Source organism: Spermophilus citellus, assembly GCF_964194105.1.
Source record: "Spermophilus citellus genome assembly, chromosome: 7".
NCBI classification, from domain to species: Eukaryota; Metazoa; Chordata; class Mammalia; order Rodentia; family Sciuridae; genus Spermophilus; species Spermophilus citellus.
The window spans coordinates 109,364,144-109,391,597 of NC_138188.1; the positions used below are offsets into that span (position 1 = coordinate 109,364,144).

Below are 27,454 nucleotides of genomic sequence, written 5' to 3' on the forward strand. Positions count from 1 at the left end.
CCAAATTAATAAAGTGAAAGAAGTGGCAAAAGATCTAACCTCATAGCACTTTGCAAGTGTCTCGCATCTGTGGAAATGAAAGCCTGCCCTGAGCACAAGGCCTTTTCTGCCTCTCAAGAGAGAAAATGACCCAATTGCTGGCATCTTCAGCCAGAGCTAAGAAGATGGATTTCTACCTTACCAAGTAGCACATTTGCATGTAGATCTAAAAAATTTAGGAGCCACCCAAATATTCTAAACCAAATGAAATATATGTGCAATAAAATTTTAAGTTAAAAAAGATACTTTTAGAAGATGTTGAAGAGATACTACTTTATCTAATATGATGTTTCCAATGCTCAAACATAAAAGTAGAATCTAAGAGAAAAAAAAGCACACCTCGCTCACAGAGATCAAGGATTTAAGGGTGAAAGAGCATGTTTTTATAGAACAATTTGTTCACTGAGCGAAATGAGAAACATGAATTACAAAGGATATCTCATATCCTCCATGTTTCAAATCTAAAGCAGCACACAAGGCCACTTATTTTCTCTATTAATGCCCAGATAGAAATTAAACAATTTTCTGAACCAAAATGGGGAAACCCAAACTGTCCAGATGTTTATCATAGGATGATAATACAAGGTAAGTCTGGTAGGCATTTAGAATTTCACAGTAAAACAGTGATGACTGTACTTAAATGGTAAGTCAATAAGTTATGCTGGCTAATTATCAGTTATATGAAAAATGCTTATAACCTGGTAGAAAAGTCTGCCATTTTGTAGATTTAAAGAAATGTGTTGAAGAAAGGAATGCAACACCTGAAAATCTGCTTGCATAACTACCATTTTAAAAGGCCTTCCTTCCTAAGCTTATCCAAACTGCTCAGCAATAGTCACATTCTTAAAACTGTGCTGGTGATGTTAAAACAAACAAACAAAAATTTACACAGTACCAAGAACTGCATCAAGTTCCCAAAGGAACACATTTTCATCAGGCTTAAAAAAATAAAAATCAACTCAGGAAATAAGTGTCTACTGTCATCAAAAGTACTATGAGAAAAATGCCTATAGGATGAGCACAGTTCCATTTTTAACATCTCACCTGAAATAATTCTTCTTGCAATTAAGTGATGCATAACACAACACACATCAATCTTAAGGTCAATAATGGCAGAACTTAAATATTTACTTCAAAGAAGTCTAAATTATTGAAAACTTTGGCAGCAAAGAAAGCTGTCAAATGGGAAAACTAGTATTTCAAACAAAGCTTAATAACCAAAGTGTAGAGGAAACCACATTAAACATAATTTATATTCCTTAACATAAAAACACCAATATATTCAAAATAAATGAATATAAGTGAAGAATGTTGGAGGGGATATTTCTTTGTTCCCTTTCTTTATGAGAACAGTCTTGGGATAACATTAAATAAGAGACAAAAATAATTTAAATGGATAACATATTCTATACTGAAACAAAGAATGTAGACCTACAGGACCAATATAAAAGTTAAAATGGAAATTAACAGCTTCTTCTTCCAAAGACATTAATTTTAGGTTACCACTGGTGCTATATATCAGTACGTGCATTGTGACAAAGATGGCGGAAATTTAAAATACAAAAACCAAAAAGTTGGAACAAATTAAAGAGGATGATAGCATCAATATGACTGTTACGCTCCAAAAATCAGAACTGTCCAATGTGTAACTTAAACCATCATTCTTCAGAAAAGTATATATATATAAAAGTACTATTTATTGTACCATGCTGTATTATTTTAAGACAAAGTATTAAAAAAAAAAACATTCATGGTATAAGGATAAAGTCTGTAGTTTATTTAGATTTTGAAATGCAACAAAAAATTTCCGGTCACTCATCTAGCTGAAAAAGAAATTGTAGTTACTGGAGTTAGTAAACACTTTTGGTTTGTAAAACTGTAATGAGCAGTTTCATTAAAAAATAACTCAAGATAAAATAAGCAATTAAAAAGCCCATTTCTTGTTTCTCTGGACACTGTTTAATAATCCAAGAGTCTAGAAAGAGAAGGATTAAACCAAGTTTTACAGTTCCAAAGATAACCCAATTTCCTTTTATTGCCCAAAATTAAAATTGTCAATTATGAGATGATTATGACACAACCATATCAAACCTAAAACTCTAATTTTTTCACTTTTGAGAAATCAAATACCAAATAGATTCTAAGTGCTCTATGTTAACTGAAGTGTATATGTAAAGTAAAATACAATTAAGATTTAAAATGTGGAATATACATTGTGTAAGCATTATGTTCTTGGGAATGTAATCTACAGAATATTTTTTACTAAAACTTCAAAACCTTGATACTTGCACATGAAAAAAATCATAAAAAAATATCTAGGTACAACTGTACAAAGAAACTGACACCAATATGCATACTTCCATAGAGAAGTGAATGCTTCAACAGTTGTGTATTTTGGTAAAAGTTTTGAAAGTATGCATATATTAAAAGTAATTAGGCTTTTAAATAGTGGAGTCTTAGACTATCAGATTTTTATTACTTTTTTTCTTCAAAAAAAAAAACACGTCAATATAATGCAAAATGAAAATCAAGGGTATATGGCATATCATTCTTTTTGAAAGGTGGTTTTCTTCTTTTTTTCCCCCCTATAGGACAAACTAATGTATTTAAGCCATAATCTCTTGACATTTAAACTTTAAGTTCACTCTGTCTGTAAAGTATACTCAGATTCCCTGCTGAAGTGCAATGACTATGCTGAAAAACTTAGAAACAGTATGAGTAAATTTCACACAATTACTAATCTCCTAAGAATGTACAATGTTATCAGTTAGGAAACAATTGTGCGAAAGTCTTTTTTTTTTTTCCTTTTTAACTTGGTGTAGGTGGAATAGCAAGTTTCTGATCTAAAACAAGTATATGCATTGCTTCTATAAAGGTGACAACATGTAAGGCAGTTCAAAGAATGCTGACTAACCAAACAAAACGTAGTTATGGGATTATCTTGCTATTCATATCAGCTTAACTTGTTATAACGCATTGCTCTTAAATCTGTACAGCACTCCATTTTACACAGAGTAACCCCACTCTTGATTAATCTGTTCTAAAGTGCCAATATTATTTACATTTTTTTTTTTTTTTTTAGCCAAAAGTCTGGCCAGTTGTGGCATCTGGTGAAGATGTCATCCCAGCTCTGTTATCATTTACATTCACCAAGGGAAATTCTGAAAATTCAGCACTTGTCCCTGGTCCCCGAAGGTTCACCTGTCCATTGGCAGTGCTAAATTGAGTAGCTATTCCAGCTCTGGATCCATGATATGGAGCACGGAAAGGCTGTTCAAAGGAGCTCATTTGGTAAGCTTGGTGGACAGGCTGAGCCTCAGCTTTCTTCTGAGAAGTCACTTGATCCAAAAAGTCCTGTGTTGATGTGGCAGAAGCATGGTTTGTCTCATCACCTGAAAAGGGAAATGAGTGCTGTGAATCACCAACTATTAGTCCAAAGTGGGACTTATCTGGAGTTGTTCTTAGTGGAGAATTCATTCCTGATCGAAAGCTATTGATGGGCATGGCTGCATAGACTTGCTTGTCTATGGAAGAGAATGCTGGCTGATTTGGAAGGGTCTGGTTATCAGTCACAAAGTTAAGGCTCGGGCTATTCAAATAGGCATCATTTTGGCTAGTTCTGTCCAAAGCCTGCTGCAGAAACTTTGAGTATTCCTGCAACATGTTGGCTTTATCTGATGAGGATGCTTGGGAGCTTGATCCAACATTCTCTGACTGGGTGACTTCTGGTACTTCTGATGAATTTATCGATATGCTAGAAGTCACTTCAGTGTCTGCAACACTGAAGGAAATCTCATGCTGTCCATTAGCTTTATGGGAATAATGATCCAACAAAGTCTGCAGTACCTCATCGGGAATAACATTTTTGTCATGATTACTCTTAATCTCCACATTCAGTGCTTGTGAATCTAATATGGATGCTGTGGTACTTTCATCAATGACACTTGCCACAGCTGCTTGTGTTACAGAAGGCTGTGACGCTATGGTACCCACATTCAGTGCATACTCCCTGCTGTTGTTACTTGCTGCTTGAAGATACCGCTTCTTTTTCAAAAATTGCATGGCATCATCATAATTAGTACTACTATGCACAGGTTTACTGGGTCCCTCTTGCAAGTTATCAACCTGATCAATGTCAGTATTGCCTTCTGAGTCCAGTAAAGCTTGTTTATCCACAAGTTCAAATGCATACTTTGAAACTTTGCTCTCTTCATATGTAGATAAAGGTGAAATTGTTTGATTTTGCTCCAGTGGCTGTTTCAGACTTCTCTTACTATTAATTTTCTTGAGAACCAACTTTGGTGGGTGTATTTCTCCTGATGCATCTTCTAAATGAGATCCCCCAACTGAAGAATGTGGCATTTCAACTGCATACTCTGCCACCATATACTCATCTTTTACTTTAGTACTTGAAGAATAAAGAGGCAAGTAATCATTTTTGTCTTTCTTCAGGTCAGATTTATCCAAAGAACTCTCTTTGTCCATACCAGATGATTTCTTCTCAGTTTTCTGCCTTTTCTTTTTTGGCAGTGAATTATCTTTTGGTGATGTGGAAAAGCCAGAATCTTCTTCAGATGTCAGAAGGCCACCTTTGATGGCACATCTGTTTAGTTTTTTGTCATGATTTTCATGGCACATACGTTTATGTTTCAATACACGATCTGTTCTGGAAAAATACTGTTGAATTCAGAGGTTGGAAGTGGGTTTTTTGTTGTTGTATTTGTGTTTTTGGTCAAACAAAGAAGAGAAAAAAGAAAACAATTAGTATAAGCATAATATAAGCAATTCCAAACAAATTAACAGAGCCAATTTTCTATTATAAATCTTATCAATAAGAATTTAGAAGTTCCTCAAATAGTCTTAGTAGTAAACAGCATTTTCTAATTTCTTAGATTTTATAACTTAATAAGGATAGAACAATTGCAAACTACCTATCTTACCTGTAAACAGTATTCACACTGGTAAGGTTTTTCTCCACTGTGAGTTCTCTTATGCCTTTCCATATGGTATTTTTGTATGAATCTCATACCACATTCATCACAGCGAAATGGTTTTTCACCTAGTACATGATAGAAAGTTTAAAACAAAACAAATATTGTAAAATAATGAATTGCTTTGCAATAAGAAACTCTAAATATCCTTTGATAGTTATGACAATTCACTCTTTCTAAATGATAAAAAGTGCTCCCTATTCTAAAAGCTGAAAGCAGGGATACTCAATTTTCCTCCCTTCTGTTATGTGTGCATAGAACATAATCTCTAGAATGACCAGGAGAACAAGAAATTTATAGCAATATGGACATTCTTTCAGCAGAGTAGTTGATAATTTCTTATCTTTCTTTTCAATCATTTAAAATAATATATTAGAACTTTAAAAAAAGTTATTCATGCAGAGTCTAATATAATTCTTAGGTACAGCTTCTTAATTCTTAATCTATTTTAGAAACATTTGTGGTTAAATGAAAATATAAACCCTGGGAAAATACTCTTTAAAATCTAATGTAAGGGCTGTGGCTGTGGCTGTGGCTCAGTGGTAGAGTGCTTGCTTAGTATGTGTAAGTGAGGCATTGGGTTTGACAACTATAAAAAAATTTAAAAAAATTAAGACATAAAACAAGCTTAGAGACCAAATTTCAAAAGGTTTGTTTTTTATTTTTTAAAATATTTATTTAGTTGTAGATGAACATACAGTATCTTTATTTATTTTTATGTGGTGCTGAGGATGGAACCCAGTGCCTCACACATGCGAAGCAAGCACTTTACCACTGAGCTACGGCCTCAGCCCCCAAAGTAAGGTCTGTTTATACTGATTCTTTTTGGTGGGAAGGTAGGTCCTGGGGATTGAACCCAGAGGTGCTTTACCACTGAGCTACATTCCCCAAACTTTTTTTATTTTTTATATTTTTTAAAATATTGAGACAGGATTTCACTAAGTTGCTGAGGCAGGACTTGAATTGAAATTGAGGTAGTGATTGTCCTGCTTTAACCTCCAAGTCACTGGGATTATAGGCATGTGCTACCATGCCTGGCTATATTTATTCTTTTTCTCAACTAAAACCAGCATTTCTTGTCATCTGGGGATGAATTATAAATTGAGTACTGTTAATTATACATACAACTGCTCTACCCCCATCCCTTAATTCCTTAAGAACTTTTAAGCATAAGATACCATTACTATGGAGTTCTATAGTTTTTACTGATAAAATTTTTAAAAAAACGTTATAATGTTTGTTCTTTTTAGTTATACATGACAGTAGAATGTATTTTGACATATTATACACACATGAAGCATAACTTTCCATTCTTGTGGTTGTGCATGATGTAGAGGAATTACACTGGTCATGTATTCACATATGAACAAATAGGAAAATTATGTCCAGTGCATTCTACTGTCTTTCCTATTCCCATCTCTTCTCCCTTCCCTTCATTATAAATAGTTTTGACTGATAAAACTGAAGTCTAATAAATAAACAATAAGTTACCTTGTATAATACTTGTTTGGGAAACTGCTGTTTCTACCTATCATATGCTTAACAAAATTTGACTGAATACTGCTCCTTTACCCACAGCCCTGCTGTAGGAAGTTTTTCCAAGAGTTTATAGAATAATTGGAGAAACACGATACACATATTATAAAATGACAACACATAAAACTATATCAAGCTCTGGTTTACTTTTACAACTTTTACATTACCCTGTTTCCCTTCTTAACTTTGTCCTTCAGTCAAAATATCTACCATCTCACACTTCCTACTTTCACCTTGATCCATGCTGCTCCTTCAGTCAGGAATGTCCACTAAGTGTTCAGACACCACCCTCCCAATGAGACCAAATTAATCTCCTATGGGATACTTTGCTCCTTCTTCCTGAATTTCCACAGAACTCCATTAAAACAACTCCTAGGCACTTATTACTTACAACTCAATAATTATTTCATACATTTCTATTTTTTACCATATTATGCTTCCTTAGACTTAAATTATATTTAGGTAGCTCAAAATACCTTCTGTTATCTTTAAGTGCCAAACAAATGATTACTACAGTGAATTACCAGTGAGAAAAATGTTATTATGAGTAGTTATGATTTGGAAAAGCTTTTTGGATATGTTAGGAATCTAAGTGAAGTAGCACCTGAAGTTAAAATTCCACAGAAAGAAAATTTCGGGAAGAATAACAGAGCTGCTAACTGTTTTTAGATACCGTTTGATGTCCAGGAGAAATGGTGCCTAAGAATAGAATTTAATTTGGCAACAAGTAAATTATATAACCTGGTAAGTCCCAAGTTTTCAATTCTATGCCTATTTCAACAAAATCAAGACAGGTGCATTAAAATAGGTTGTAATTCATAATCTGAGTTTGTACGTTATCTATTAATTAACATAATTTTATAATTATTATTGTTATTATGGAATTACATATTACATACTATATTTAAGGTTTTATGTGTTTCTTTTTTTAAATTTTTATTAGTTATTGAATGACCTTTATTTATTTAATTGCTTATATGTGGTGCTGAGAATCGAACCGGATGCCTCACGCATGCTAGGCAAGCATTCTACCACGGAGCCACAACTCCAGACTCTATATGTATTTCTTATCTGGGACAATGGGACAAAATGGTTAAAACTTACAAGGATGTAACTTCTGTAACTGCTACAGAGTTACCAAATTTTAGGGCAAAAGAGACTTTCCGGTGGCTTTCAAATTATGCTCTTGCAGGTTCCACAGAGGCTCCCATGCACTGCTGCTGATGTGGCAAAAGGTTCAATGCTTATTAAGCACATTCAGTTGCAGAGTAACTCACTTTGATATACTGGGACTCCAAGGAAACATTCCAAGGGTCCAGAGGTTAGAGGCTAGAAAGCTTTACCAATTAATCCAGACTAATTCACAGTAAAGAAATACTGAAGCCCAGAAAAGTTAAAGAACTTGCACACCAAATAATTAATACAGTAGAAGTCTGGAGAGGAGAATACTTATTCAGGAAGTTTGGAAGAAATGGAATAAGAAATGAGATGGGAAATAATAAAGTAATCCATTCAAGAATACATTGTTAAAGAAAAGGAGACAAAGCTGAAGGCAAAGGAATCAGTGTAGAAGAAAAACTGAACTAAAATTGAATTATTACAGTGAATAATCAAAGGAATAAGATTCCAAAGAACCAAGAAGGAACAAATAATGTTGGAAAGAAGTAAGAAAAGGTGCACATTTTAAAATATAGAATGTAGATGATAGAGATCATTAGGTTAGAATTTAAATCATTTATCAAAAGCAAGAAAGGATACAAGAGAAAATGAGTATGTTGATTAAAATTCAATTAAATCTGCCTAATATTTGTACACTAGAAGACAATATTGTTAAGATGGTAACATTCCTCAAACTCATCAGAAGATTCAAAGTAGAAATTCACAACCTTATACTAAAACTCACATCCAAAAACAATTTTTAAAAATCACATAATCAAGGTAATGTGCTAATGGCTTAAGGACAGATATGTATTAAGAAATGGAACTGAGTGGGCTCGGGTGTGGCTTAGCGGTAGAGCACTAGCATATACGAAGTCCTGGTTCAATCCCTAGCACAACAAAAGCAAGAAACAAATACAAAAGAAATGGAGTTTAGAGTCTGGAGGAAAACCTTTACATTTATGGTCAAGTGGTTTTCTAAAAAGGTGCCAAGGTGAGGGCTGGGGTTGTAGCTCATTGGTAGAGCATTTACCTAGCACATGTGAGACCCTGGGTTCGATCCTCAGCACCACATAAAAATAATAAAGGTATTGTATCGATCTACAACTTAAAAAAAAAAAAAAAAGAGGTGCCAAGGCAGGCTGGGGTTGTGGCTCAGTGGTAGAGCACTTGCCTAGCACGTGTGAGGCACCAAGTTCAATTCTCAGCACCACATATAAATAAATTAATAAATAAAGGTCCATCAACAATTTAAAAAATATTTTTTAAAAAGGTGCCAAGGCAATTCAATGGAGAAAGAATAGTGTTTTCAACAAATGTGCTTGGACAACTTAATAGTCACATGCAAAAGAACGAAGAAGATGCCTCCTACCTCACATCATAAATAAAAATACCTCAAAATGTATCACAGGCCTTAATGTTAGAACCAAAACTATTAAAACAACAGAATAAAACACAGGAATAATCTTCATGACCTTGGCTAGGCAATGGTTTTTTAGGTATGATACCAAAACACAATAACCAAACAAAAAAATAAATGAACTTCATCAAAGTTAAAGCTTGTGCTTCAAAGGACACTATCCTTACCTCGCCCTGCAAAAAATGTTTGCTATTGTGGGAAACTATGGCCATTCCTCAAAGACCTACCACATGACACAACAATTCTATTCCTAAGTATATTTTCTTTTTTTTTTTAACCATTTTTTAAAATATTTATTTTATTTATTTATTTATTTATTTATTTTTTAAACTTAATTTTTTTTTATTGGATGTTCACAACATTACAAAGCTCATGACAAATCATATTTCATAGATTAGAATCAATTGGGTTATGAACTCCCATTTTTACCCCAAATACAGATTGCAGAATCACATCAGTTACACATCACATTTTTACATACTGCCATATTAGTGACTGTTGTATTCTGCTACCTTTCCTATCCTCTAATATCCCCTCTCCCCTTCCCTCCTATCTTCTCTCTCTACCCCATCTATTGAAATTCATTTCCCTCCATGTTTGTTATCCCATTCCCCTCGTAAACTCTTATATATAATTTTGTATAACAATGAGGGTCTCCCTCCATTTCCATGTGATTTCCCTTTTTTTTCTCCCTTTCCCTCCCGCCTCATGTCTCTGTTTAATGCTAATCTTTTCTTCCTGCTCAGCCTCCCTGTTCTGCTCTTTAATTCTCGGCGGACACATCATCTTTGTTTGTACGTGGTGCTGAGGATCGAACCCGGGCCGCACGCATGCCAGGCGAGCGCGCTACCACTTGAGCCACATCTCCAGCCCACCTAAGTATATTTTCAAAAGAATTAAAAACAGGAACTCAAACAGATACCTGTATACCAAAATATATCACAGCGTTATTCAAAACAGATGAAAGGTGAAGCAAGCCACTGTCGATCAACTTAAACAGGGAGAAAAATGTGATGGGTACAAACAATGGAACAGTATTCAGTTGTAAAAATGAAATCCTGATACATACTACCTACAAACATGGGATAAACCTTGAAGATATTTTGCAAAGAGAAAGAAGTCAGATACGAAAAGGATAAATAGGGACCGAGTCTACTTATATGACGGATATAGAATAGGCAAATTCAGAAACACTGAAAATAGACCAGTGGCACAAGAACCAGGGGAGGCAGCGAGGGGATGTTAGTGTTTAATGGTTGTAAAGTTTCTGAAGGCTGGATTTTTTGTTTGTTTTTTTTTTTTTGTCACTTTCTGAGATGGAGTCTTGTTATGCTGCTCAGGCTGGCTTCATATTTACAATCCTCCTGACTCAGTCTGGGGAATAGCTGGACTCACAGGCATACAACAAGTGCCTGGGCTTGGTTACAGAGGTTGTTTGTTTACATAACCTTATAAATTTGCTTAATGCTATTACATTGTATAGTTTAAAGTGATTCAAATAATAAAATTCCATGCAATCATTTTTTTAAAAGTGAAAAGACAACTCAGAATGGGACAATTTATGAATCATATTTGATAAGGGATATAATTGAGAATATAAAACAGCTCTTTGTATAAGAAAAGATGTAAAAATGACCAATTAGCATATAAAAAGATGCTCATCATCATAATTATTTAGTAAAATATAAATCAAAACCACAATGGTTTCAAACCTACTAGGGATGGCTAAAATAGTAACAAGTATTAGCACTGGGTTGTAGATGGCTGTTATGATTATGAAATAGTGTGATTACTGAGGAAAACAGTTTTGCAAGCCATCAAAATATTATAGCTACCATATGACCCAGAGATTCTATTCCTAGGCTTATAACCAAGAGAACTAAATACTTAAGCCCTCATAAGCATTGTACACAAGTATTAAATAAAATACAGCATTATTTACAATAGCCAAAAAGTAGAAACAGTCCAAATATCTACCAGTTGGATCCATGTGTGCATTATTCAGCTAAAAAAAAAAAAAAAAAAAAAAAGGAATAAGGTACATACTACAACATGTCCAGAATGAGCAGATCATACTGACAGAAAGCAAATTAATGGTTGCCTTGAGCTGAGAGGAAGTGGGCAATAAAGGTGAATGCTAATAGGTATAGGTTTTCTTTTGGGGGTGATGACAGTGTTCTAAAAATTAGATAGTGATAGTACAACTCTGTAAGATACTAAACACTGCTGAACTGCATACTTTAAATAGATGGGTTTTTCTGATACTGTGAATTTTATCTCAATTTAAGTTATGATTTTAAGGGGCTGGGGTTGTGGCTTAGCAGTAAAGCACGTGTAGGACCCTGAGTTTGATCCTCAGCACCACATAAAAATAAATAAGTTAAATAAAGGCATTGTGTCCAACTACAACTAAAAAATACATATATTTTTTAAAAGATTATGATTTTAAAAATACTGCATAAGGGCTGGGGCTATAGCTCAGTGGTCAAGTGCTTGCCTAGCATGTGTAAAGCACTGGGTTCAAGCCTCAGCATACATAAAATACAGGTATTGTGTCCATCTACAACCAAAAATATTTTTTTAAAATATTGCATAAGCACACAATTGGTACCACCCAAAGTACATAAATTAGAAATTCTTTCATCTAGGAACTCAAAATTAGACAACATAAATTAACTGGAGAAATTCCATGTTTAAATTATCTGCATTCTAACAGATGATCAAGAAGTTAATACCTTATTTAGCCAGAAGCAACACAAAGAAACTTCCTTTAACAAAAAGAGTACTAGACACATAAATGCCTCAAAAACAATTTGTACAAATATTTCTTTGTTGTTACAAACAACCACTCACAGCTCCTGCAAATTAAATAAAGGTTGAGCATCCCTAATTAAAAAATCTGAAATGTTCCAAAACCTGAAAGCCAACATGAGGCTATAAATGGGAAATTTCACACTATGAAACTATATTTCATGCATAAAATAAAAAAAATTGAATAAAATTACCTTCAAGCTATGTATATGAGGTGTGTACAACATAGTAAGTTTCATGTTTAGACATGAGTCCCATCCCTCAAGATCTCATTATGTATATACAAACATTCCCAATCCAAAAAAAAACAAACAAACAAACAAAAAAAAACTACTTCTGGTCCCAAGTTATTTCTTATACTCAACCTGTAGAACAAATATGTCGTCTAAATAAGTCAAAGATTAATGTAACCACAAACTGATCTTCCACAGTCATTTTATTATTGTTTGGTTACCCATTGTTGTTATTCTCAATTCTATTCCTATCTTTTGCTCCCCTTTAGTATTTCCTTCCTTTTTAACTCTCATCTTTCTTTTTCCTCCCATTTTTATAATTATTTTCTTTCCTACCTTTTTAACTAGCCATTTTAGAAAATTTTTAAATGTGTTTTGTCATTTAATAATCTGTTGTTTATAAATTAGGTAATATATGTGCATGGTTCAAAAAAAATCAAAACAATATAAACAAGCTATCCTATCCTATCCCTGCCCTGCCACATATTGTTTTTAAGTTTCTTTCAAGAGTTTCTTGACGCAACTACAAGCTAAATACATGGTCTCTTTTCTATGTTCCCCTCTTTCTTTTACAAAGATAACATACTTTACTTACTGTTCCCATGTTGTTTTTTGTGTTTTGTTTGGTACTGGGGACCAAATCCAGGGGCATAGCTCCACAACTGAGTTACATCCTCAGCCCTTTCATTTTTTTATTTTGAAACTATCTTGCTGAGTTGGCCTCGCTGGCCTCAAACTTGTGATCCTCCTGCCTTAGCCTCCTGAATTTCTGGGATTACTGGTGTGTGTCACTGGGCCTGGCTTGTTCTCATGTATTTTCCCCTTTAGTTAACAATATATGTTGGAGATCTAATCAGTAGAAAGAGCTATATCATTCTGTCAGGAAATATTTTTCATATTATTTCCAAGTATCTTTTAGTATAGGTAATTTTGTAATCTTTTATTATATTTGGATGATAAACTCCTAGAAACAATTCTTGATCAAATAATAAATATATTTATAATTCTGAAATGTATTATCAAATTGTTCTCCCTCCACAGGAGACGTTATCAATCTATATCTTCTACCAGCAAAGCTATTTCCCTATAACATCACCATACACTACTATGTTGTCCATTTTGATAACTATACACCTAACCTGAAAACATGATCTCAGCTTGAGGTCAAACCATCTTATATCTTATTCAGTTACTATGAACTATTCACTCATAACTTCATCCAATTTTGTGGTAGGCTGTCAGTCTTTTTCTTGAAGACTTGAAGGGTTTTATTAAGGAGGGTGATCTTTTGTTTTTGAGTTCTAGGTTTTTCCTAGCCTTTCTATACCCCCTTGAATGGTGGGGATGAAATAAAAATTGTTAAATTTTTACACAGCTGAATGTGTCAATCTTCTCCTTGATGGATATTGGATTCTCAGTATTATTTAGAAAGGACTTCCTTATTCCTATCCACATTTTTACATATGTACTTACAGCTGCTTCTGCTGCTTTTTTTTTTTTAACATTTCATCTGATATATGGAAGTCATCTTGAGGCAGAATGGGAGGTATGAATGGTTTCTAGATGGCAATCCAGTTTTTCCAGGACCACTGATTGAAAAGTTCAGCTTTTCTTTTCCCATTTTTCTTTCACTCTCTTATCTACTTTCTTTGGCAATTAATCTCAAACACTGTATGAAAAAGCAGTAGTGATAATGGATTCTGTATCTTATCCCTGGCTTGGGTACTTTGAATGTTTCTTACTTTTGAATGCAAATGAAAATAAAATAACTGTTGAATATTTGCCTTAATAAAAACATCTAAATTTCTTTTGGAAGAAAATCCTTTTTTATTTTTCCTTTTGGGAGTCTAAGTGCTTCCACTGAAAAATGAAGACAATCTATATAGTAATTTTAAGATTAATAGGAAAAAACTTGAAGAGTAGCAAGAGGGCTGGGGTTGTGGCTCAGTTGTAGAGCACTTGCCTAGCGTGTGTGAGGCACTAGGTTCGATCCTCAGCACCACACAAAAATAAATTAAAAAAAAAAGTAGCAAGAAATATATATATTTTTTAAGCATTCAGAAAAGTAATAACATGGTGAGAAAAACAAAGTGTCCCACAAATAGTAATTTTCTAATACTCAAAGGCCCTAGAGTTTCTCTTCTAATGATTATCCACTAAATCCCCCACTGTGCTGTTTTTCCCTGGTAACTTTGACACTGCATATAAACAGTTTTCTATGGGTAAAAATTCTTTCTATAACAGATGGGTAACTGCTATGATTTCAATATGGTTTGAGTGAATCCCCCAAGGGTTCACCATGGAGTGGGAGCTTGGTCCTCACTGTGATAGTACTGGGAAGTGATGTGGATTAAAGAGATGGATCCTAGTGAGAAGTACTGAGAGCACTGTCCTTTAAAGGATGTAATAGTAGTTCTCTTGGGACCCTGACTAGTTCTTACAAGGGGGCTTACAAAACAGCAAAACTGGCCTCTCCATAGTTGTTCTGGCTTCCCTCTCACATTCCTGCCATGATGCCATCTGTAATAATTATTACAGTTATCTTCAAAACTGATATTCTCATCTGCAAAGTGGAAATATTAATATAAAATATCACAGAACCAAACATTAAATTAGATAACTCATGAAAAGCAGCAAATTGAGAATAAAGTCTGGAATATTATAAGAGCTCAATAAACAATAGAAATGAAGAAGTTGCAAAGCCAAACAAGTCCTCACCAAAGGCTGAAAGAATGGGGCTACATCAGTTGAACTTTCAGCCTCCAAAATAAAAGAAAATAAAACTCTTTTCTTTATAAAGTACCTAACTTCAGATATTCATAATTGTGATCATTAGGGTAAATTATATATAAAAAAGTTACGAGGGGGCTGGGGATGTGGCTCAAACGGTAACTCGCTCGCCTGGCATGCGCGGGGCGCTGGGTTCCATCCTCAGCACCACATAAAAAATAAAATTATAAAGATGTTGTGTCCACCGAAAACTGAAAAATAAATATTTTTAAAAAGTTATGAGGATCTAAGCTTTATGCATAATCTAGCTCACTGTGGATTAACATTAAATCTGATTTTTGACAGTTTCAACTAACCCTTTTCTTCCACTCTTCACACCATTCCAATCTTGGTTCTTGTAAATCCCCTTTAGGTCATTAATAAAACCAAATCTCTTTCATTGCTTCACTAGTCCTCTCAATGCCATTCAAGTGATCTCTTTCTTTTTCCTGAAACTCACTTTGCCCTTGGCTTCTATGACATCAACTTCTCCTGACTGTTCCTTCATAGTGCTCTTTTCAGCTCACCCTCCTCCCTCCAAATGTTGAAGACTTCTTTGTAGGCTTTCTGCTTTTCTCATTCTATATTCTTTGGAAAGAAGGGAAGCTCACCTATTTCCATGGCTTTCATTACTCTCAATCTGAGCTCCAGATCCACACATCCAAAGTGCCTATTTAATATATCCACTTCTATGACACAGATCTCAAATACATTATATCTTGCACTAACTTGTGATCTTCAACCTGCAGCTGGGTTGAAGGAAAGCAATAACATGGTGAGACAAAGGTCACAAGTGGCAAGCTTATCTAACCTAGTTATGTGAGCCAGGAGCCTATATGACTTTTCTCTGCTTTACCTTCTCTTTGCATATTCAACCAATTAATAGGTCCTACTGATTCTGCTTACTTTTGCCTGTCAAATCGGCTTACTTCTCTCTATTTCCACTGTTATCACTGAAGTTCAAGATACCATCATCTCCTGGTCTGAACTATAACATCCTTTTAAATTGTAGTCTCTCTGGGATCTGCTTTCTTCTCCTAATTCCACACTATTAGTCATCTTCTGTTAATATAAGTAAATGTGATTATGTTTAAAGCCTTTCAGTGGTCTAAAGTTCTTAGGATAAAATAAAAATTGAGTGGCATTATCACCTGGATTCTGCCTTTCTCTTGTGCCTGATCTTTCTTTACAATTCGCCCATCTAATTCCTCAGCTCTAATCAAAGTGGTGTTCTTTTAATTCCTAAAACTGGCCTGCTTCACCTTATCTCTAACATCATTTTCTCCTTAACTCCTCCACAAAATTTCTCCAAATTAGTTCATGGTTATGATAGTGAATGTAAAGTATTTAACAGTAAAAACTGTTTTATCTTTCTTTATTAATGAGAATTTAAGTAGAAATTTTCATAGTCTAGTCAAAAATATTCATGATGATATCTATGACAAAGTTCATTTGGTCTAGTAATACTACTTGACAACAGAAGTTTATGACGTACTTTTTTAAGTCATAAAACTTGATATGACTTTTAAGTCATTAAAAAGGACAGAAACAAAGTTATACTAACAAAAAAGAAACAGAAAAGTACTTAAGAGTACAGATTTTAGAGCCAGATTAGCTGGTTTTTAATGCTGGTCTCAGCATTTAACTGTGAGAAATTATATGTATTATATAAACTCTTCAAAACTGATATTCTCATCTGCAAAGTGAAAATATTAATATAAAATATCACAGAACCAAACATTAAATTAGATAACTCATGAAAAGAGCAAATTGAGAATAAAGTCTGGAATATTATTAGAGCTCAATAAACAATTAACAATAGAAATGAAGAAGTTGCAAGGCATGGTAGAGCACACCTATAATCCCAGCAATTTGGGAGACTGAGGCAGGTGGACTGCAAATTTAGCCGAGACCTGTCTCAAAATTAAAAATAAAAGTGCTGGGAATGAAGCTCAGTGGTAGTGAGCCCTGGGTGCCACCCGCTACCCTAAACAAAAGAAAGAAGGTAAGAGATTGACAACAAATGATTAGCATTATATTTACATGTTGATTATAGCTATAACCCAGTGACTGAATCTCAAATGAGAACACTCGTATGATACACAATAAACTTAGGAAAAAAATGAAATGATTTAGTAACCACAGACCCAATAATTTTGCTTATAACTTTAAAGAACATGGGAGTATCTTTGGCATATAGCTCTTCCAGGAAGTTAGAAAGACTATTTACCAGACTAATAAGAGAGACCATACACTATCCAAAAAAATTACATTCTATAGGAAATCATCTTAGACTAAAGTACAACCAATAAAGTACAAATAAGGTTATTAAATGAAAACTGTAGAGCTGCCACAGTACCATGAAGACATTTCACTCAATGTCATTTACACTAAATTGACAAAAATCCCAGTGGCCCTAAGATAACTAATGAAAGATCTAATTTTCCAAGGTAGCAAATTTTTTAAAACCTACCTTTCTAGGATACAATGATTTTCTTTTCCTAGAATGAAGGGCAGCAAAATACTTAACTCCTATGTTTTGAACATACTAGCAATGATTGCCCACTTTTAAAAAATGAGAGGTTGGGGTCACCACTTCCCCCCAAAAGAAAATAGAGAAAAATTCTGGGTTTCTTTTGTAGAGCTGTGAAGTTATAATTTATAGCCACCATAATATTTAAAGTGGTTTAGGGCTGGAAGGATTAACTCAGCGGTACACTACTTGCCTAGCATGGAAGGCCCTGGGTTCAACCCCTGCTACCATAAAAAAAAAAATGAATGAATAAATAAATGATTACAGCAGTCTCATCCTAGATAGAGTTCCTTAGGATGAAATAGCTTATAATAGGAAGAGAACTGTTTCTTGGCTCCTGCAGATTAGATTTTAGACTTGTACTTTTTGGGACAGACATTAGTGGAAAATAGTAAGTGACCTCTAGAGTAAGATCAATATCCCAGGAAAACTCTAATACAATTTTAAAGATTTGAGAGTTGGTCCAGGAACCATGTGAAAACAAAACAAAACAAAACAAAAACCCACCACCACCAAACAACAACAAAACCTCTCCTTTTACAGAAGTAGGCTGAATACTACATAAACATGACCATTTCTATATCTCATTTTTCTATCATCACTCAGTTGGTACAAGTACCTAAATATCTTAACACTATATAATTGATGTCCCAATGATGGAAGACCTTACAGACCTAAATTAAAGGAATACTATTAATTTCCTGTAAATATACCTAAATGTAAAATATCCAATTAGTTAAAATGGTTGGATATATGAATATCAGTGTGTCCTTACAAAAAAGAAATATGAATTAAAATTCCAAAATGTAAAACTACACTTTAAACAGTGTTTAAGTAAACACTATCCTGACTTCAAGCATTTCAGATCATTATATTTCTGAACTTTCAAGACAATTCCTGAGAATAATCACTCTAAAGTACAAGATCAATAGTGAAGACGTCATTAAGCACACAAGGGGTTGGTTACCAAATCAGATGACTCCATATTGAATCTGCTAAAAAAGAAAGAATCCCCTGTTATCAACTTATTTTATTTTCTATAAAATATGTTTAAATATCTGTGTTGTTTTTTGTTTAGTTTTTGGTTGTACTAGGGACTGAACTGAAGGGGCGCTCTACTGTTGAGCTACATCCTCAGCCCTTTCTGTTTGAGACAGGCCTTGCTAAGTTGCTGAGGCTGGCCTCGAACTTCCAATCCTCCCGCCTCAGCCTCTGGAGTCCCTGGGGCTATAGTTGTGTACCAACATGCCCAACAACTGCCTCCTTCCTCTTCTAATTATTTAATGTATCTAACAATGAAGGGCCAACCTCTCAAAAGGATACTTTTGTCATCACTAAAATCCTTTTCCTAATCATAGCCCTAAACAGGGGTCTTTTGGCTTTTTGCCATCCCCCACAACAATGTATTATTCTGCCACAATAATTTTTCATATTACCTGCAACTTAACATTTTTCCATGTGAGAAATATATTTTTCCACTTCAGAAATATATTTAGATGCTTTAATTTGAGCACAGAGCATTAACACTACTATAATCCAAAGAATCTAGACAGTATAACTCAGAATGAGCCACAATTTAAGCAACTACATTTTCTGGATTTGGCTGTCAACTGAATAAATAAAGAGAACTAAAAAACACCATAAAGTGGTCTGCTACAAGCACAATACTTTTTAAACTGTCACCTTAAAAATATAGGTAAAGGGGCCAGGATTGTGGCTCAGTAAGGGGTAGAGCACTTGCCTAGCATGTGTGGGGCATTGGGCTTGATCCCCAGCACCATGTAAAATATCCAATTAGTTAAAATGGTTGGATATATGAATATCAGTGTGTCCTTACAAAAAAGAAATATGAATTAAATTCCAAAATGTAAAAATACACTTTAAACTGTGTATTTACAAATAAACAAATAAAATAAAGGTATTGTGTCCATCTACAACTAAAAAAATATTTTAAAAAATACAGGTGAAATTTACATCTCAATCTAGAACAACTATCTTATTACATCTTTAGCTTAAAATTTTGAGTATCAAATAAAATTATTTGTAATTTTACAATAAAAATCAAGTCAAAATGGATTAAAGACAAACATAAAACCTGAACCTTAAAAATCCTTGGGGAGGGGTAGGGATAGGAAAAAAGCTCCTTTACAGTGGTTTTGGCAAGGATTTTGTGGATATGACTCCAAAAGCACTGACAACAAAAGCAAAAATAAATAAGTAGGACTAAATAGTTTTGCAGAGCAAAAGACACAAAATAACAAACTGAAAAGGCAACCTACAGAAAAAGAAAAAATATCTGAAAACTGTATTCAATAAGGGGCTTACAACCAATATATAAAGTGGTAGAGTACTTGCCTAGCATGTGTAAGGTTTTGGGTTCCATCCCCAGCACAGGGGGAGAGTAATACAACACAGCAGCACAATTAAAAAATAAGAGACCTGAATATACATTTTTTCCCCCACAGAAGACATCCAAAAGACCAAACAGTACATGAAAGGTATCAACATCACTAATCATTAGGGAAATGAAATTCAAAACCACGAGATATCACTTCACACCTATTAGAATAGTTATTACCAAACAGTCAAATGGTAAGTGTTCTTGAGGATATGGAGAAAAGGGTACTTGGAGTACACTGTTGCTGAGATTGTAATGTAGGACAGTCATTAATGGAAAACCTTATGGGGGTTCCTCACAAAATTAAAAATAGAACTACCATATGACCCAGTAATTCCAATTCTGGGCATTGATTCAAAGGAGTTGAAATTAGTATACTGAAAAGATAGCTGCACTACCATGTTCACAGCAGTATTATTCACAACAGCCAAGATACGGAAATAACCCAAGTATCCACTGAAAGATGAATAGATTAAAAAAAATTTACTATGTAAGTATATATATACAATCAAATATTATTCAGCTTTAAAAAAGGAGATCTTGGCATCTGCAACACAGAGATGACATTAAGGACATTATCTTAAGTGAAATAAACTAGGCACAGAAAGATAAAGATCTTACATATAAGATATAAAGAAGCAGAACTCAAATACACAGAAAGTACAATGGTATGTGTGGTCAGGGGTAGAGAAAATGGGGAAGGTTCAGTCAAAAGATACACATTTTCAGTTGTAAGATGGTAAGCTCTGCAGACTTAATGTACTGCACAGTAACTATAGTTAAGAATAATGTATTATGTACTTGAAATCTGCTGAAAGTAGATCTTTAGTGTTCTCAACATATACACAAAAAGGTAACTATGTAAGACAATGATTATTAATTAGTTTGATTTTGGTAATCACTTCACAATGCGTGTGTATATCAAAGGGGAGGGAGGGAATGGAAGGAGGCTTGGGGGTAGTAAAGATGGCGGAATGAGATGAACATCACTATCCGAGGTACGTGTATGACTGGTGGTGAGACGCTACATTCTGTACAACCACAGAAATGAAAACTTGTGCTCTATTTGTGTACAATGAATCGAAATGCATTCTGCTATCATGTATAACTAATTAGAATAAAAAAAAAATTTAAATCACACTGTACACCATATACAACTTCTACCTGTTAAGTATGCCTCAATATGGCTGGGGTGGGGAGGGGAATTATCCCCATTCACCATGTAATGAAAATTTTGCCCAATGTCATGATACTAATAATAAACCAGGTCCAGGGATAAACCTTGGTTGACCATCTTTCTTCTTCAAAAAAGATGCTTCTGCACCAAATTCATCTATTTTAGTCTACTTTAGAGCAATCCCAAAATGTGGACCCTCTGATCATATGTATACACTTTTTATTTTTATTTTTTTATTGTAGATGGACAGCGCGCCTTTATTTCATTTATTTATTTATTTATTTATTTATTTATTTATTTATTTATTTATTTATTTTTGTGTGTGGTGCTATGGATCGAACCCAGTGCCTCACACATGCTAGGCAAGTGCTCTGCCACTGAGCCTGAGCCCAAGCCCCAGCCCCAGCCCCAGCCCCTCTATATACTTTAAAAATTTTTTAAAAATTTATTCTTTAGTTGTAGTTGGACATAATACCTTCATTCTATTTATTTACTTTTTTTATGTGGTGCTGAGGATCGAACCCAGGGCCTCACATGCGCTAGGCAAGCGATTTACTGCTGAAGCCACAACCCCAGCCTCTGTATACACTTTGAAAAATATAGTTTTAGTTGTAGATGGACTCAACACCTTTATTTTGTTTATTTATATGTGGTACTGAGGGTAGAAACCAGTACCTCACACGTGCTAGGCAAACACTCTACCACTGAGCTATACCCCCAGCCCCAAGTATACACTTTACAAGCTAATCTGTAGCTCGCCATTAAGAAATTAGTGTCCACTATTTTGTAAGAGAAAAAGGGGGAGGGGAGCAGAACAATAACATAATAAGTGGTATCTCAGTCACAGATTCATTTGGGAAGTATTAAAAGAGTATTAAAGAAGATCATTAGATCTTCTCTCTGGAAAATGACTGTCGCTGGGATGGTTAGAACCTAGGTTTTATGATTTTTTCTTAACACAATATGACTGTTTGGTTAGTTTTCACAAATTCATATATAACTTTGCAAGCATCACCCAAATCATGACAATTAATTTACATAAAAACACAGAAGTTTCCTATTACTCTCTCTAATCCCTCCCCCTGCTTCTCTGTCATTTCTTCCCTGCTTCTCCAAGTCTGCTTTCTGTCCCTACAGTTCATTTGAATCACTGTTAGGGATCTTTTCAAACATACAAAAAAGTAGACAAGAAAATAAAGACCCTTCATGTAACCCATTATCTAGCTTCAATAATTACCAGCAATGTGCAAATTTTATTTCATCCAAATTGTCTCATAATTTTTTCCTTTATTTTAATCAAGTAAAATTCTTATTGGAGTCATAGAAAAAGTAAATAAATCATAACCATAGTTCACATAACTTTTAACAAAGCCCACTAACTCAAGAGACATAACAGGATGAGCTCCTCCCAAGTGCTGCCTAAAGCCCCATCTGATTGCTACCCTCTCAAAGATAACCACTATACAGACTTGTAGAACCAGAGATTCTCCTTTTTTTTAAAAAAAAAAAATATTCTTTTAGTTGTAGTTGGAGACAATACCTTTATTTTATTTATTTTCTATGTGGTGCTGATGATTGAACCTAGGGCCTCACATGAGCCACAACCCCAGCCCCAGATTTTCCCTTTTAATTAACCTTCTATTATAAAAATTTTTAAACATATCAAAAGTACACAGAAGTTACACTATATTTTTCAAATAAACTTACTGAAATGCACTATGCCCACTGAAAAGTACATAAACCATAATTGCAGTCTGAGGAATTTTCTTAAAAGTTGACAAGTATAATTAGTATTCTAAGGAAGACAGAGAAGCACCTTCAACCCCTCCATCAGTGATCACTATGCCAATTTCTGTTACAATTTTGCTTTGCTTAGGAAATGGAGTCATACAATGTATATATTTTTGTGTCTGGCTTCTTTTTACTCAATGTCATATTTAGCCCACAATGTAGGTCTAATATGGTTATACCATGATTTACATTCAACTGTTGATAGAAATCTGGGTTGTTTACAGTTTTGGGGTCATTACTAACAATGTTGCTTTAACATTCTTGCACATGTCTTTTGGTGAAAATACATACAGAATCATACAAGGCACATAGTTAGGAGTGGAAATAACAAATCATAGGAGTTTGCATGCTCAGTCTTTAGGTTAGATAGTTTATCAAAGTGGAAGTACCAATTCACAAGCCTACCAGAAGCAAGAGAGTTCCAAATAATCTCTAAACACTCTACACTGCCTATAGTCATTCTGGGGTGTGTTCAAGTAGTACCAAATTGCAATTTTAAGATATTTTCCTGGTGACTGATGAAGTTTAGTTCCCTTTCAATACATTTACTACCATTTTTATATCATTTTTTTGTGTGTATATGTGCAGTGTCTGTTCAACTATTCTGCCTGTTTTTCTTTTAGCTTGTCTTTTCTTTAGTAGATCTGTAAAAATTCTGTATGTTTTATTGTATGAATATAGTCTAACAAATCCCACTGTTGTGTATAATTATAATGCACCAATAAAAGAGGGAAAAAAAAGGATTCAGAGGAGAGTCTTGCCCACCACACTGGTGGCTGGAGTTTCGGAGGAGAGGCCTGCCACCGCAACCGTGACTGGAGGACCGGAGGAGATACACGGTGAGCCACCCCCCCACTGGGGAGCCAAAATGGCTCCACAGCCCAACATAGGCTTGAGGCTACCACTGCATGAAACTAGGGTATCAACGCTTCTATCAAAGGACAACAATAAGGACCTGGTCAGACATCACCAGGTCCCTGTGGGCCTGGTGGCACCAGAAATTTCTCTACCAGGGGTGCTAACATTTATCCTGTTGCTGAAGTAACAGGGAGTCTTGCGTGGGGTTGCCTATCTCTTGTTTCTCCTAACATCCAACTTCTTATGATTACCCTCTCACTTGTCATATAACCTAATACCTCCATATTCTCACATCCTACCTCACAAACATCTCAGCCAAACCCCAGCCCCTGCCTTCTACCATTAGAAACCGTAAACCATTAGGCAAACCTATTGACTATAAGGTAAAAGATAACCGAACTCATCATTTCTGATTATAGTGACAAAACTGTAAACGTAAAAATAGAAGCTGATATATGGCTGCACACTGGGTACACTGAGTGCTGTAATATTGATCACTCCCTTAAAAGTGAGGTATCAGTAACCTGCAGGTCACTATAAGACAATAGGGCAGAAGCTGTAATACCTTGGATCTACACTGCAAGCGAGGAAGACTCACAGACATCATGACAAAACAAAGGAGGAAAGTGCCCCAAACAAACCAATATACTACAACAATAGAATCCATAGATAGCCCAGTAGGTGAAATGTCAGAGAAGGAGTTCAGAATGTACATAACTAAAATGATCTGGGAATTAAAGAACGACCTAAGTGAGCAGACACAGGCAAAAATCGATCACTCCAACAAAGAGATCAGAGTGCAAATATAGGTTGCAAGAGATTACTTCAAGAAAGAGATAAAGATAATGAAAAAAAAAAACCCACCAGAAATTCTTGAAATGAAAGAAACAATAAGCCAATTAAAAAACTCAATAGATAGCATCCCTAACAGACTAGATCACTTGGAAGTAAGGACCTCTGACAATGAAGACAAAATATACACATCTTGAAAATAAAGTTGACCTCACAATGAAGATAGTAAGAAACCATGAACAGAATATCCAAAATTATCAAAAGACCAAATTTAAGATTTACTGGGATAGAGGAAGGTTCAGAGATTCAAACCAAAGGAATACAAAGTCTCTTCAATGAAATAATAGCAGAAAATATCCCAAGCATGAATAATGAACTGGAAAATTAAATACAAGAGGCCTATAGGACACCAAATGTACAAAATTACAACAGATCTACTACATTAAGACACATTATAATGAAAATGCCTAGCATATAGAATAAGGATAGAACTTTAAAGGTCACAAGAGAGAAAAATCAGATTACCTATAAGGGAAGACCAATTTGGATCTCAGCAGATTTTTCAACCCAGATTCTCAAAGCTAGAAGATTCTGGAACAACTTATACCAAGCTCTAAAAGATAATGGATCCCAACCAAGAATCTTATATCTAGCAAAATTAAGCTTCAAATTTGACAATGAAATAAAAACCTTCCATGACAAACAAAAGCTAAAAGAATTTACAGCAAGAAAGCCTGCACTACAGAACATTTTTGGCAAAATATTCTACGAGGAGGAAATAAAAAACAACAATGAAAATCTGCAAAGGGAAGAACTACAACAAAGGAAAAGCCAAAGGAGAAACCAAGTGAAGCTAAATACCAAAAATAAAACAAAAATGACCAGTAATACAATTCCTGTCTCTTTCAGCCCTTTTGGATAAATTTTTACACATAAAAATTTTTAACTACAATATCATCTAATTTTTCAGGTTTTTGCTTATTTTGTATTTTTTTGTTTCCCATTTCTCTTCACAAAGTTACACAAACATTTTCTTTAAAAGTTTTAGCATTTTATATGTTATATTTTAATCTGGTATGGGGCTGGGGTTGTGGCTCAGAGGTAGAGGGCTTACCTAGCATGTGTAGGGCATTGAGTTTGATCCTCAGCACCACATAAAGTAAAATGAAGACATTGTGTTCACTTATAACTAAAAAATAAATATTTAAAAAAAATAATTTACATGGTATGCATAAATACATTGCCTGTGATATGAAATGAGGTATATTTTACTCTCTTATAATTAAAAATCCATTATTCAAGGTTCAAGGGTAAAAAAGGTCAATTGAAAAAATTAAATCAATGAAAAATTGTTTAATAAGGTGATTATGAAGGTAAGGACAAGGTTGAGGTAAATTAACAAATTTTGTGAAGTACCTTTTCTTCCACAAACTTGGAGAGGTAGGAGGTGAAAGAAGAGAGAGCCATTATGAAAAACTTGTAGGAAAACGTAACCTAACTGAAGTTATTCCCACCAAAGGCATGTAGAAACCAACTCACAGTCTAATAGAGCTTTATAGGGAGGAATAAAACACCTCGCTCTATTCTTGTATATTCTAAGTTCATCTCTTTGGTGTCCCTTTCTGATGGAACTCACAAGAAACCACATAACAAGGGGACTTATCATGCAACCTACAGCATCCGTCTCATCAAAAGGTGAAAGATGGGGCTGGGGATGTGGTTCAAGTGGTAGCGCGCTCGCCTGGCATGCATGCGGCCTGGGTTCAATCCTCAGCACCACATACAAAGATGTGTCTGTCGAAAACTAAAAAATAAATATCAAAAAATTCTCTCTCTCTAAAAAATAAATAAATAAATAAAAAGGTGAAAGATGGAGAAAGGAGCCAATATGGCAGACACTGGTTACATGAGGCTACTGAGTATTTGAAATGTGTCTAGTCTGAATTGAGGTGTGCTATGTGTTAAATAGACATAAGATTCCAAAGAATTACCAGGACAAAGAAAATGAACATGAAATATCTTATTAACAATTATTTATTATTATTAACAATTATTAGAATATTTCTGCAAATTATGTTGATAATCCATTGGGTTAATGAAAATATATTAAAATTAATTTCTCTATTTGTTTAAAAAAGAAGTAGTAAAGGAGAACATGGTAACATTCTGTATCTTCACTCTAGTACTATATATCCATATTTATATGTTGTCTTTTTTTATATTTGTGTTATCAAAATCCATATAACTATAAAACTAAATAGGGCAAATTGTACCATATATAAATTATATCTCAAGAAACATGACTTTAAAAAGAAATCTAGTTCATGAAGTGTTTTAAATATTGGGCACATACTAACCACCTGATAAATAATGGCTATTATTATGATTCATTAAAACAACCAGCATCAAGCTGTTTCATAGTGGGGCAGGGAGGGGGAGCAAGGGAGGAATAGAAAAACTCTAGATAGGGCAAAGGGTGGGACGGGAAGGGAAGGGGCATGGGGTTAGAAATCATGGTGGAATGTGATGGACGTCATTTATCCAAAGTACATGTATGAAGACACGATTGGTGTAACTCTACTTTGTGTATAACCAGAGACATGAAAAATTGTGCTCTATCTGTGTACTATGAATTGTAATACATTCTGTTGTCATACATAACAAATCAGAATTTAAAACATAAATTTAAAAAAGGCAGGGGGAAGAATTCTGTATGTATTTGTCAGGCTTAGTTTTTCACCTTCTTAATAGTGACCCTGGTGAATGGTTGGTCTTGATGTAAGAGAACTAATTTATCAATTCTTCCCACTATGATTAGCATTCTATATCCTATTTGAGAGAGGCACATTGACACCCATCTGCAATCCCAGAGACTCGGCAGGCTGAGGCAGGAAGATCACAAATTCCAGGTCACCCTGGGTAACTTAGACCCTGTCTCAAAACAAAAA

The 27,454-nt window shown here is 34.5% G+C and overlaps 1 protein-coding gene across 13 annotated transcripts in view; it reads right to left on the reverse strand.

The window, feature by feature from the left end:
* Positions 1-2,533: 2,533 nt before the first annotated feature.
* The window catches only part of ZNF148 (zinc finger protein 148), a 142,666-nt gene continuing 117,745 nt past the window's right edge, over positions 2,534-27,454 (reverse strand). For all 13 annotated transcript variants that reach the window (XM_081302134.1, XM_081302139.1, XM_081302137.1 and 10 more), the window contains 2 exons: positions 4,980-5,098; positions 2,534-4,716 (listed from right to left, as the gene is read on the reverse strand). In XM_081302134.1, coding sequence (XP_081158260.1) covers positions 3,118-4,716; positions 4,980-5,098 — 1,718 coding nt within the window. In that variant the 3' untranslated portion in view covers positions 2,534-3,117. The remainder of the gene's footprint in view (positions 4,717-4,979; positions 5,099-27,454) is intronic.